At 47.8% G+C, this 13,496-nt stretch overlaps 1 protein-coding gene across 1 annotated transcript in view; it reads left to right on the top strand.

The window, feature by feature from the left end:
- Positions 1 to 8,648, top strand: part of VANGL1 (VANGL planar cell polarity protein 1) — a 46,285-nt gene extending 37,637 nt beyond the window's left edge. The window contains exons 7-8 of the mRNA XM_069866994.1: positions 1,162 to 1,396; positions 2,402 to 8,648. Of these exons, the coding sequence (XP_069723095.1) occupies positions 1,162 to 1,396; positions 2,402 to 2,662 (496 nt within the window). The 3' untranslated portion in view covers positions 2,663 to 8,648. The remainder of the gene's footprint in view (positions 1 to 1,161; positions 1,397 to 2,401) is intronic.
- Positions 8,649 to 13,496: the final 4,848 nt, after the last annotated feature.

Below are 13,496 nucleotides of genomic sequence, written 5' to 3'. Positions count from 1 at the left end.
CTTTCCTTTCTGTGTAATGTAGCATCCTAACTCCAGCACATCTTGCTTACCGAGTCTGGTTAGAACAGCTGCGTAATCAGAGAAAAACACATCAGTCACTAGAAGACCAGGCCGGATGTTTCACAGGAGAAAGGTCAGAGCTGCAACAGAAAGGCATGAGGAACTGATTTCTACCCTCACCTCCCACACGCTGAATTAAAGAAAATGAGTAGGGGTCAAGGCATCTTGTGCTGTTTCTCATATATAATCTGAATGCAGTATACTATACCTCTGCTTATCACAAGGCAGCTTCCCCTGGTTTTAAGATGCTGTGGGTACCAAGAGCAATGCGGACAGTAGTTGGTGTCTTAAGTGGAAATCTAGCCTGAAACGCTTCCTGTCTGGAGGGGCAAAAGAGTTTTATTGGGCGGCTTTTCCATTAACATTGCTTTTTCCTCACTAATTGCAGTGTAGAGTTAGTCCTGGACTAACTTGCAAGTGTCAAGTGGCATCTGTTTGCCTTTTTGTGGTGTGATCTTGGTGTTTGCTCACCTGTGCCAACATAGGAATGGCTTGTAGAGGACATCTCTAGCTGCAGTGTTAGGACTGAAGACGGGAGCCCCATTGCTGTTCAGTGGAGGGGGTGCAGAGCAATCATCTAGCAGCACAAGGTCTGTACCCAGTTGATGTAAATCAGAGCGGGGTGCAGCTTGTGAGCATAGTCACAGAGCAGTCTGTGTCCTGGGATGTGCTAGTTTATAGCCAGCTTCCTCCTGACTGCTTGCCTGTCCTCATTTCACGCTGCAGTCCTGTATGCTGGAACCATTGCTTTTAAAGATATGCATTGAACGCAAGGGCAGCTGTGTCTTATTTGAGTCATGTAGCTACATTTATGCTGTGTTGGCAGAATCAAGTACAATATTCAGGCTTTTAAAGTCTTAATCCTGGTTTATGACCCTCAGTTGCTGGATTGCTTGGGCAAGGAAAAGAAAGCTGCTGTCTGTCCCTTAGACCGCCAGTAGAGAAGATTTTATGTAAATTGCCTGACAGCAGGCAGTGAGTCAGTGGCAGAGATGAGAATAAGAACTTGTAAATCCTGACTCCCAGCCTGTCTTAACCACAAACCCATCCCATCCTACCTCTCTCGTTGTGACTCTTGCTGTCCTCATTTCCCTTCTGCAGGCTTGTGGTTGCAGTAGAAGAAGCTTTCACTCACATCAAACGTCTCCAGGCAGAGGAACAGCAGAAAGCTCCCGGTGAGATGATGGACCCCCGAGAGGCAGCCCAGGCAATCTTCCCCTCCATGGCAAGAGCTCTGCAGAAGTACCTTCGCACCACCCGCCAGCAACAGTACCACAGCATGGAGAGCATCTTGCAACACTTGTCCTTCTGCATCACGAATAACATGACACCAAAGGTAACGCTTTCTCTAGTGTTGGTGCAGGAAGGAGGGAGAAAGGGGTGGCTCGTTTCTTTGTGTGTGTGTGCAGAACAGAAAATTATTGGAGGAGGCGAGTGGTGGCTTTCATAGTTCCTGTCCGTGATACAAACAGTTGCAAATGGACTGCTTCTGATTATTTCCTAAATCCCTGTCTCACAGTGTTTGTAATTTGTGGGCTACTTGGTCAAATGTTAGTTTGCTGCTTCATACCCTGACTGTGACTGTTGACTTGCAGGCACAGGGAGGGACTGATTGATGAGTGAAATGGGTTACACGATCCCACTTTCTATCTTCTCCTCTAAAAGCACTCCACAATCCTAGAGAAGGGTTAGAATTGTGAGAATTTACTCCTGGGCATTTACTCAGGCCTTGCTATGCTAAGAGCAGAAATGCTGTCAAGAGATGGGGCTTAGCACCTTCTCACTGGGATCCACCTGGGAACTTGCCCAGGTATGCAAGCAGGAACTCTACTGCCATTAAGGTTGCAAAGGAGACTTTAAAACACAAGCAACATCAATTGGCATTCCCTGTTCTGCTTTCAGTATCGCAGCTTTAGCGAGGCTACAAAAATGGAAAGCTCTGCTTTCCATCTTAGCTTGGCCTGCATAAGGGAGGGCAGCTATCCCAACTGCTTGTCTAGGACTGTGGTTTTGGGATGAGTTATGGGGCTAGTAGGAGGTAAGTTACCTCTGCTTTACTAAACTGCTGCCATATTGACAGTGCTGATGGCAGAAGTTGGGGCTATAACTTTGCAAGCTTGTTGGGTTGCACTGAAAGAGGATCTCCTGGTAGCTGAGTCTGTTCCCAGGGTCTGAAAAGCTGGGAGGGACTGGGGAGAGAATATCTCCTAAGGCGCGGAAGCTGAAATTTTTGCAGCATGTCAGGCCCGTGCTCACGGAGCTGTGGCTGAGGATGGGAAGAGAGCATTGACGCAGAGCAAAGTTGCAGGGTCAGCGCTAACGTGTGTCCCTCTCTTGGCAGGCATTCCTGGAGCGTTACCTCAACCCAGGCCCAACCCTCCAGTACGACAGGGATCGCTGGTTCTCCAAGCAGTGGATGCTTGTCAGTGAGGAAGCAGTCACAAGCGGGTTGCAAGACGGCATTGTTTTTGTCCTCAAGTGCTTGGACTTCAGCCTTGTTGTTAATGTGAAGAAAATCCCCTTCATCAAACTCTCAGAAGAGTTCATAGACCCTAAATCTCATAAATTTGTCCTCCGCTTACAGTCTGAGACTTCAGTCTAAGGGATTTTGAGGGTGGGTTGTTGGGGGATGTTGTTTTATTTTTTTCAATGTTGTGCTTTTGGGTTTAATTTCCCCAATGCTGACTGAAACTGGCAGATGATGGACCAGTAATATTTGACCATCTGCACTTTATTTGGAAATGGGAGGGGGGGAGCTGGGATATCTTATCTAGAAAGAAATATCTTAAGAGGTGACAGGGTGACTTGGCTCGGTTAGTTCAGCCTTGGAGACAGAACAGATTTTTTTTCTTTTCCGCTCCCTTTCCAGAGATACTGTAAATCTCATGATCTTTCTCTGCACAGTTTGCAACATCAGTATTTCTGTAGGAGCGCTGCCTTATGCCATGCGCGTGCCTCTACTTTTGCCTCCGCTTTTGTTCTCTGTAGCTGTTTCTGAGAGCACGTTGCTCACCTCTCTGCTATGGAAACCTCCTTGCACGGGCAGGGGCTGCAGTCCCTGCTCACTCAGAGAAGAGAGAGGGTATCAGAGGGTGGGCGTGAGGGCTGCTTCTGTAAGCCATCTAGTCTGGAGACTGAAAACTTATTCTTTTTCTCCTCTCCATGTGCCCTCTTCCTCAGTGCTGGACCTGTACAAGCATGGTGGGTTTTGTTTTTTTTCTCTGTGTCTCTGAAGTTGCTTGTCTTGAACTGGATCAGCCTGTTTTAACAGCTCTTCAATTTTTCATTTATTTTTGTTTGGGTTTTTTTTTCTACCAGTGCTTCTTAGTGAAACTCTTCTATGTGGCATGGCTTTGTTATCTTTCAGCTACTTCCCTCTCTTCTGCTTGCCTGCATCTGTGCTGGGCACTCCCATGGCTCCCTGTTTCCCATTATATCTGACTTTCTGAACGTATTTCTTCAGCCACAGTCCCCTTGGGGTCTGCCTTACTGCCACTTCCTTTTGCACCTGCAAGGGCTGCGTATTTGCACTGGGACAGGGTAGGTAAGTAGGCTTCTCCTCAGATAAATCACAGACCCTCCCTACGTCTGGCAGCCTCTTTGAGGGGAAAGAGGGTGCGGGCAGGAACGTGCCTCCCTCTCCAGCCAGCTTCAAGTGCATCTGGAGGAAAGACTGGCAAAAACACTTCCCTCCTTGAGGAGAGGAGACAGGGAAGGGCTGACCTCTGTGATGTGCACTTGCATTGGAGAACTGCTGTGCTGTAGAAACACTGAAGTGTGTCCTTTCCCACCATAAGCCTTCACTTATACCTAAGAAATACCAAACTATGTCTGAATGTTGAGAATCTGCCTGCCTTTCTATACTGTGGGAGTTCCTGCTCTGTACAGGGATCTACTCCTGTGGGAGATGTGTGGCTCTTAAATTATGGTTTGGTTTGCAAGGCCACTTTTGCCCATCAGTGCAGCTTTCGTATGTGACCTCTGTCATCTGTGATTTGTGGAGTTTTGAAAGGTTTGCTTTTAATGATGAGCCTAAATGAGTGTCTCAAGTGCAGTGCACAGGGCATTGCGTGACTCTGCAGCGAGCTCTGAGGCTGGCAGTGACCTGCCTTTGGTCAGATCCCTTCAAGACCCTCCCCCAGCTCTGTGGAAGTGGATTTTTTGTGTGAATGCAAATGCTTGATTCATTCTGTCTAGTCTCTTGCCATGCAAATATCTATTGGGCAGGATAAGACCTGCTTTCCGTATGATGTCTTAACAGAGAGGGCATACGATGTCTTAACAGAGAGGGCCTGAGTTCAGTGAGGTACGTAAACCAGTGCCTTTTTCTGCCAGGGTGCATTGTCATCTGAGGCGGCCTGTGAGAGCCCTTCCCTTTGCATTTTGCCTTCCCTGCGTTCCTTTGACAGCTTCTGGGGCTGCCTCACACTCCCACCAGCGTGAGGTGGCCCAGCTGGGAGCAGGGCTCTGTTAGTCCTGCGTGGTATGGCTGGTGCGGGCTGGCCAGTGCCCACTGCAAGCTGGTGGGAGGGGGCAGTCACTTTAAGCAGGGGGTGCTGGGGACAGGGTAGGGGGAGTCCAGCTTCTTCCTGCTTCAGCAGCAATGAAGCTGCATGTCCAACAGCACCTCCGGACAGCCCTCTTAGGATCAAGGAAGCACCCTGGTGAGCGAGGATCCAAAGTGATGATTTCCCATCCAAGTGACGCCTGCAGTCTCCTGCATCTTTCTTGCAAGTGTGTGGTAGCCACCTGGATCCTGTCTTCTCCATGTAATGTGCCAGACATGGTTGTGAAGGACTAGATGGCACTATGCATAATGGGATCAGTCCCATGTCCCTTAAAGGATGGGAAGTAGGTAGTTTTCCCTTCTCTAAGCGTAGTGTTTGGGTTTCTTTCTGTGTCAGACTTTCTGGTAGTTTGTATGGAGACTCCTTTATTGACTGTGGCCTTCAGTGTTCTGTTTTGAAAAAGTAGATTGGTTTATTAAGGGGAGCATATAGTATCTTGCACTTGGCTTTCCTAAAGATGCGTGTATCTGGCTTTTATAGTGTGCATAAAGAGCAAGGTGGGAGAGACTGGAAGTAGCTTGGGAGACTATGGAGCACTTATGCCTGTGTGGAGGCTACTGCCTGTGGCTAAATTTGCTCTTTTCCATGAAGCCAGAACAAGAACCACTTCGCGAGGGGCTTGGGTGTGCCATGTGCTTGAGAGCACCTTGTCACAGGTACCTCTGCAAAACTTTCTTACTTTCCCAGGATTGCCTTCCCCTTTCCTTTTCCCTCCCCCATGAGGGAGGTTGTCTGATAATATCTGCTCAGGAAACTCATGTCTTAATTGCGCTAAATCCTTGAACACATGGAGAACCAGATGGAAGCGTAGTGTGCTTGCTCTGGGTCTGCTGTGGTTCTATCTGTGTGCTGTGGTTCAGCGCTGCCTTTTCTGCCTGCTGCCGGAAAGGGCACTGTCAATGAGGGCCAACTCCTACGTTAAACCATCTTCCCTGTGTCATCAGTGTGAAGGCTTTGCCTGATCATATCTGAAGGAGAGGACTTGGCTTCTCCAGTGATCTCTTTAGAGATGCAACCTGCTTAGGGGTGTGGACAGATTAAAAGGGGAATCAGGACTCCTGAGGATTTTGGGGGTGGGGGGGTGGTGACATTTTATTTTTCAGGGTGTCTTTTGTTTCCCCTTCCTGCAAAATCAGGGCATCACTGTCCATCCTACCTCACTGGGGTGTTATGAGCCTAAACTCAACTTGTGATCAAGTGCTTTGAGATCCACAGATGGATCTGTGGCATCTATAGGAATTCAGACTCTCTATAAAAATACTGAGCAGTGAGAGCAGACTGGTTTGTTTAACTCTGTTTATAGCCAGCTAATGAGTAAGAACTGAGTCACAAGGAATGAAGCTCTGATCCAGATCCTACAGTCCTTACTTCTGCAGAGCTTGCCAAGAGCTGAGCATAAATAAGGCTTGTGGGGTTTGCCAGCCAAGCGCAGGCTGTTTATGCTATATGCCTCTTCTATCCTGTGCTGTCTCCTTGCACATATTCCTCCTCCCCTCCCCCAGCCTGGATGCTTGTACCTGCCTGAGAATTGTGTTTTATGAAGATTCAAGTGGTTTATAAGACAACTTTGGTTTTGAAGTGGACAGTGTTTCTTGCCCTGGACATCCTTCACTAAAGACTGAATCATTTGATAGGGTGCTGCGTTGCCTAGCCAGGAGTGGTGATGCTCCAGTCCTCTTTTCATGTCTGTGTTTTTCTTGTGATTCTCGAGTCTGCTGCTCAGATACTTGAAAGGCTTTGGTTTTGCTCTCAGATTTGTTTCAGCCTAAATCCCAAACTATGCTGAGATCTTCCAAAACCACATGCAGCCGAGACCATCAACTGTTCTGGAGCAGATGGAAATGGCTGTGGGTTTCCAAAAAAGGCTGGCTTTTTGGACTAGTCCTGTAACTAGCCCAGACAAAGGTTGTTAGCACATCAGTTAGCCCATTGTTGCCATGTGGCTGCAGCCATGCTTGTGCAGGCTCTGTGGGGCTGTCCCAGGTCTCAGACTCCTTTCCCACTCATGGGAGCAGAGCAGATAACGCTCTCAAAAATGTAAGCATTTTAGCACTCCCTTCCATAGCATACTGTTCAGTCCCTGTATTCAGCTTGAGGAGGTGGGGGGAGCTGCTTGCAGCTACCAGTTTTCACCCTGCAGAGGCGAGATGTTGCCAGCCACACACCCCTGTAGGCAGCAGGGGGATGCACTGGGCATGAAAGGGTGGTGTGACACAACTTGCTTACAGAGCAAGGTCAGCTCCTGCTTCTGGTGTTGCCCTGGATGCCTTCAAAGCAGCAGGAGCTATTGACCTGGGAAGGGAGTGTTATAGAGAAAGGCACATCTGATTTCAGCCTCTACCAGCTATTCAGCTGACTTCTACTGCCTCTAAAATCTTCCTGGCAGAAACTTCAGCCATTCCATCTCCAGCTCTCGTCCTCCCCTCCCTGGGGTTTCCCCTGAAGTTCCTTTGTGAGGCAGAGCAAGTACCTGCTGGGATGGGAGGTGCTGGAGCTGGAGCTTGTGGGCAGCTCAGCATAAGGCACAAGTTTGGGGGAGGTCCAAACCAATCCAGCTCTCATGGGAGTCTTCTGACCTTTTCCTTTGGGATGGAGATCTCCATGCAAAGCCTTGGGAATCAAATGTTGCCAAGTATGCCAAAAGCTGCAGGGAAGCAGTTTCTGAAATTGGTTCTGCATAAGTAGCTTTTAAAAGTCTCGTTTGAGACGTGCTCATTTCCAACACTTGCTGCTGAAGAAACTGGGGAGATCCATACCGTGCTAAATGTGGAAACCTATCCAAGCCAATTTCATTTTGCTTACCAAAACTTGTAAATTTGCCCTTCTAAAAGGTAAAACAAAAGTCTTGCAGCGTTCTGCAAAAGAGCTGTAGTCTGGTCCCAGACTCTACTCTTTGGTTGTGCTCAGCTCTGCCCTGCTGTATAAGAGCTGTTCATGAGATGTGTGTGGATCTCTGTTTTCTCATTCAGCTTGCGTTTCTGTGTGCTTTTTCCCTTATAGGTGTGTGCATCATACATGTGTAAAGCCTCATGCCAGGCTTGGTGGGTTCAGTGTTTAAATTGTGTTAAGAAGAAAGTGCTCTTGGAGTTGAGCTTTTTGGGTGGTTTGGTTTTGTTTAATTTAAAATCCCCCAAATTTCTGTTCTCCTGAAAGAGATGGCTTTGGGCCATGAATTCTACAGGAATATGCATTCTCCTACGTTCAAGCTGCTGCGTCCGATAGATGATGACCAAAAGATGCCGTTTCTGACAGCTGCTCTGTGACCAGTGCTTTGGAATGCTCCTGAGGTGGGTTGCTGCAGCACCAGCAGTGCCCCTGGTGTTATCTGCCCCTCTGCGTCCCTCTGAGGGACTGTATTTTTATCCCTGTAACATGTGGAAGCCCTGTGGGCAGCAGGCAGCCAGCCCTGCTTTGCCCAGAGAGGGAATGCATCCCTCTGGCTGCTTCCCAAGCGCCTCTCACCGGCGCTAACCATGCTTTGGGGATATCTCCTGCATGGACGAGGGGATGCTGTGGCTCGCTACCTGCACAGATGTAACTGTGAAGGAATCTTACACTCTTCTGTGCCTGTTTCTTTGATTCAGCATTAATTGTGTCTTGAGGAAAGGGGTGGGAGCAAACGCCCTTCCCTTGCCCCCTTCTGATCACTGTGTAATACTTTTTCTACACAAACTGTGTATAGTAAGATGGGTTTTGCCAAGGTTTTCTAATTAATAGACACTAACCAGCATTTCTCTCTTTTTTTTTTTTTTCCTCTTTGCACATGTGACTTTAACTGCAATGGTACCTGTTTTTTCTGTTCTTTTCTAATCGTGAACTTAAGTAAGCAAATTCCTGGTGTCTGTGACATTAATGCACTGTGGGTCTAGCCTAGTAAATTGTTCTGTTCCAAGCTGGGTTCTCTTAAGTTATATCTGGATGGGGTTTTGTTGTTTTTAAACTGAAACATAAAACCGTTTTACACTTTGCATATTTTGTACAGTAAAATTCTGGAAATAAACTGAAACCAGATTTGATTGTCCCACTCTTCCTCTTATCCTTTCAGCAAAAAAAAAAAAAAAGCTTTTCTGGCCTTTAAGCATTCTTTAGCTATGTCTGGGAGGGGCCCTGCAAACTTGTGGTTTAACCTTTTTGAGGCTGATGATTTGTCACACTCGTTCTAGACCTTTCTGATCTGCCCTGCCACAGTAAAATGCAAACTCATTTATCACTTCTGAAGAAAGACAGGTAGGTGACTGCTATGAACACCTGAAATCTCAAAGGATGGGGAGCAAATGCAGCTGGTGAGGGTAGGAGGAATGACTGGAGTGGGAACAGGTTTTTCTGCCTCCTGTATTCTCCTGTAGTTTGCACATGAATTATGAAGTGCAGGATTCATGGCAGAGTTCTTTATTTGGCCCTGGCAGGGAGAAGGAGTGGCAAGAGGAAGAAAAGCCAGTGCTCCTTGTTTGTGTGGATGTGAACCTCTGCTCTGCTAAAACAATGGGCAGAGATCTCGCCTCAACTGCATCTGTGGGTGCGGCTCTCCCCACCTCCGATTTCCATCACCAGCATGCGAGAGCTTGGAAAGACTGAGCAGCTGTGCCTGAAGAAATGTGAGAGTAGCCTTCTTACTTATACAGTATTTGGAATCCAGTCTTCAGGAAAGGTCTTTTCAACAGGGAGTACCTGGCTTAGGAGCTGTACCCTGCCCTGTAAATCTCAGTGGCTTCAACTGCTGGGAAAATCCACAGGACGCTGCTGTTCAGTAAAACATACAATGCAATAGTTGTGGAGAGAAAGAGCATATGTATAAGTACTGGTGGAGAGAAATATCCTGACGGGTTATTTTCTGCTTGGGGAGAGATGGATGTGTTTAGGCTACAGAGCACTGACCTAAAGCCTGAGAGGAAGCAGGAAGGGTGGGATGGGGGTGTGCTCGGTCCTGCCTCCTGCCCTCCCTTGATCTCTCTGGTTTTGATCTCTTCCGCTCATCCTGCTGGTACTTTGGCAGTGCCCAGCCCTGAGCTGTTTGCAGTGCAGCTCTTGGAGATGGGCTGGGAAAGGAAATAACACTGCAGAGCCTGTGTGGTGGGTGTGGAGCCATTGCTGGTTCCCCCCTTGCCCCTCAGAGGAAGACCTGACTTGCAAGGCTGGAGCTGTGTGGGTAAAGGTTTTGTGGAAGCCAGCTGTAGGTGTGTCGCAAGAAGGTCTAAGAAGCAGGGATTTGGCAGAAAGAAGAAAATGGGCTTGTCAGCCTCATCCTAGGCTCATAGCCTTGAGAGTTGGGTCTTTATATACAAGTTCAGCATCCTCTGTTTTGTTTGCAGCTTAATGCTGATATAGAATCAATGTCTGATTGCTGCTGTTAATGGCCCTTTCCTGCCAGGAGTGCCATTTGGACATCTCACACTGGATCAGGTTGCTCAAAGCCCCATCCAACCTGGCCTTGAGCATCTCCAGGGATGGAGCATCTGCAGCTTCCATGGGCAACCTGTGCCAGTGCCTCACCACCCTCAGCATGAAGAATTTCTTCCTAGTGTCTAATTTAAATCTTCCCCCCCCTCTAATTGATAGCCACTCCCCCTTGTCCTGTCACTCCAGGCCCTTGTCAAAAGTCTCTCCCCAGCTTTCCTGTAGTCCCTTCAGGTACTGGAAGGTCACTATAAGGTCTCCTGGGAGCCTTCTCTTCTCCAGACTGAATAACCCCAACTCTCTCAGCCTGTCTTCTTATGGGAGGTGCTCCAGCCCTCTGAGCGTATTTGTAGTCCTTCTCTGAACCTGCTCCAAAAGTTCCATATCTTTCTTATGTTGAGAATTCCAGAACTGGGCACAATATTCCTGCGGAGGTCTTACAAGAGGGGAATAGAGGGACAGAATCACCTCCCTCGACCTGCTGGCCACACTTCTTTTGATGCAGCCCAGGATACGGTTGGCCTTCTGGGCTATGAGTGCACATTGCTGGCTCATGTTGAGCTTCTCATCAATCAGCACCCCTAGGTCCTTCTCTGCAGGGCTGCTCTCAATCACATCATCTCCCATCCTGCACTGAAACCTCTGACTGCTCTGACCAAGGCGCAGGACCTTGCGCTTGGCCTTGTTGAACCTCATGAGGTTCTCACAGGCCCACTTCTCCAGCTTGTACAGAAGCCCTGACATGATCTTCCTTCACCCAAAATCAGGAGACCCGATGAGGGTGGCCGCTTATTTACATGACTGGGGCTTGCTCTGGTTCCAGCTCAGCTAACCCAGATAACCTGGGCACACCAAGAGCCCTCATGCAGCAGTGCTGCTGCCTGCTGGCCTCCTAAAGCTCATGAGTCCTTCTCACAGGAGGTGCTGAATGGTTATTTGCTGGCGGGGCCCTGACAGAGACAAAGGGAACAACCAGCCTTTGGGCTCTGTGTGGGCAGCACTAAATGCAGTTTAGAAGAGGAAGACAGATGATAACTTTTACCTTCTGGAGGCACATTTGGGATAGCTCAGTGCGTTCATCTTGCTTATGTATCAAAATACAGAGGAAGCAGAAAAACCTGGAGAGACTTTAAGCTGAGGAGGAGGCAATGTGAAGTCGTTGGAAGAGACCGGGGAGAACAAGGTGTGGTTTTGCCTGCAGCATCTTCAGAAACATGAAGGTACAAAGATTTTAAAAACAGAAAGACTACAGATTGCTCTAGGCATGAAGTCTCTCTGTAAACCAAAGCATTGTTAAATCTCTTACAAAGGCAAAAACTGGACTTCCAAATGCTTAAACATCTAATCTTGGTCCTCTTCTTCCCCACTCCTCCCCCTCTTATATTTTTTTCTTATTGCTACTCAAAAAAGTAACATGAATGAAAAGTTGGTGCATGGGAAGAAAGGAATCAAACACATTTTCTTCAGCTTCTCTGAAAGTTTTAAGACACGCTTAGAACTTCTTAGCTTTTTGGACCTCTCTTCAGCACAAGTCAGATGCTGGGAGCATGCTTTAAAAGAGTGAACAAGAAGGAGCTGATCATATCTGGGCCACAGATGTGAAACAGATCTGCAAAACTTTTAGCTTCTATTTTGTAAAAGCTCGTTCTTGAGTACTCATAATACCAGATCCTACAGTTGCTTATAATTTTACTTTGTAAGTGGTTAGGAGAAACTGGTTTAGTCATTCAGTAACTAGACTGTGGGAAGCTGTGCAAATTCCTTCATCGATTTCTTTTTGCAGGGACTAAAATGTTCTTCAAACATTTGGTTACGTTTTTTCATTCAATAGCCTCTTTGTCTCTAGCAGGATCTGGGCTTTGATATGTTGGGCTGAATTTAGAGAAAAAAATCTAACACCAGGCAAATTTCAGGGCTGTTCTCTACTCAAACATAATTTTATTTCACCTGCGTTATGAGGTATGGACCTGATAAAAGCTGGGCTCCCTACAAATCTCGAAGTGGAGGATGAGGTCACCAATGGCTAAGCCATTTGCCACCCACAAGCAACGGAGGGCTCAGTCGGGACAACCAGCTGCTGGTCTTCTTGGGCAGGTAGCTGGCTTTCTGGCTACTGCTGACTCTCAAGATAAACCCTCCAGCAAATTCAGTTCATTTAACCCTTGAAGTTTGTATCTTTTGTATGAAGTCATGCCACTTGTCTTCTGCTCAGGCAGTGTAGTGGTGTAATAGCCAGTGACACTGGGATTACTAATTCCTCCTCAAAGTGACAGCAGTGCCCTCCTCCAACCACACATCCCCCCCCAAAAAAAAAGTAAGCCAGTCTCAGCCTTGTCTGGTCAGCTTCCTCCTCAGGAAGGAAATGTTGGCCTTCCATGTGTTCATAACCATGGCTTATGGCATGAGATGCTGCCACGGCTGATTTCTGGCAGTGGCATGAGGGAGGCTGCTGTCTCCCTGGGCTGAGGATGAGCTCAAACAGCAGGGGCAGGGGAGAGGCTTGTCCTTAAGCGATCCTGGTTGCCATATGGTGTGGGGTTGGGTTGAGGAGAAGAGGAAGACAGGTTAGATAGAAATGGAGAGAGGAAAAAAAATTGGGAGAGCCAGTGAAGACCAGAAGATTCAAGCGGAATGAAAAGAAGGTGAAAAAGGTGTATTTTTTTCTCATTGTCCATATCATTAGGGCAAATACCAGAAGACCTTTGCACATTTTGCTGATGTCCTTTATCACAGGGGCTTGGCAAGAGAAGACATAACAGGGAAGCAGAAGTAGGGAACGAGGCACCAAAGGCTTCCTCTAAAAATCTGCTTGTAATCTGACTCCAGAAGCAGGTCTTCAGATGTGAGAAAGCTCTGTGGCTTTTTCTAAACCCTCCTTTAAATAGTTTAGCAGCATTTAAGCCCAGCGGGGATCATTACGGGAGCGAGGTCAAGAGGGCTGGCTGTGCCCTGGACCCTGCCCCATGTTCTGCATCACATTAGACATCTGCTTCTGCCAAACAGGTGTAAGAGCCATCCCACCACTGGCCCCAAGCGGTACTATCTGTTGGAGGGCTGCCTTGCTGAGATACCAGTGGTACAAGGGGAACAGGGTAAAGGCAGGTGATGCTGCAGTGCAATAGGGTGCTGCACAGTCTTAGGTCCTCGGTAGGATATTGTCCTGCTGGCGCAGCCTTATTACTGAGGCTAATTAAACTTCCTGCTGTGTTCTCCTTCTTCCAGTTGCTAGTGGATGGCATTGCACTTCATGGTGTAGATGTACCTGGGTTGTATAAGTAGCCTGGTACCACACCAGACAGTGGTTTACTTTGCCTGGAGGGCCTTGGAGATTGTGGCCTGTTGAGCTGTTCTCCCTCTTCAGCACCCCCAAGTCCAGGCATGAGTGTGCAACTGGCTGTGTGGATCTTCCTCAAAAACCAAAGCTTTGGGGGAGAGAGGAAGTCAGATGCAATCCTGGCCTGTTTTCATAGCACT

The sequence above is a fragment of the Phaenicophaeus curvirostris genome, chromosome 1 (assembly GCF_032191515.1).
Source record: "Phaenicophaeus curvirostris isolate KB17595 chromosome 1, BPBGC_Pcur_1.0, whole genome shotgun sequence".
Lineage (NCBI taxonomy): Eukaryota > Metazoa > Chordata > Aves > Cuculiformes > Cuculidae > Phaenicophaeus > Phaenicophaeus curvirostris.
Note: the sequence above shows the minus strand (reverse complement) of the source record. Positions and strands in the feature narration are given on the sequence as shown.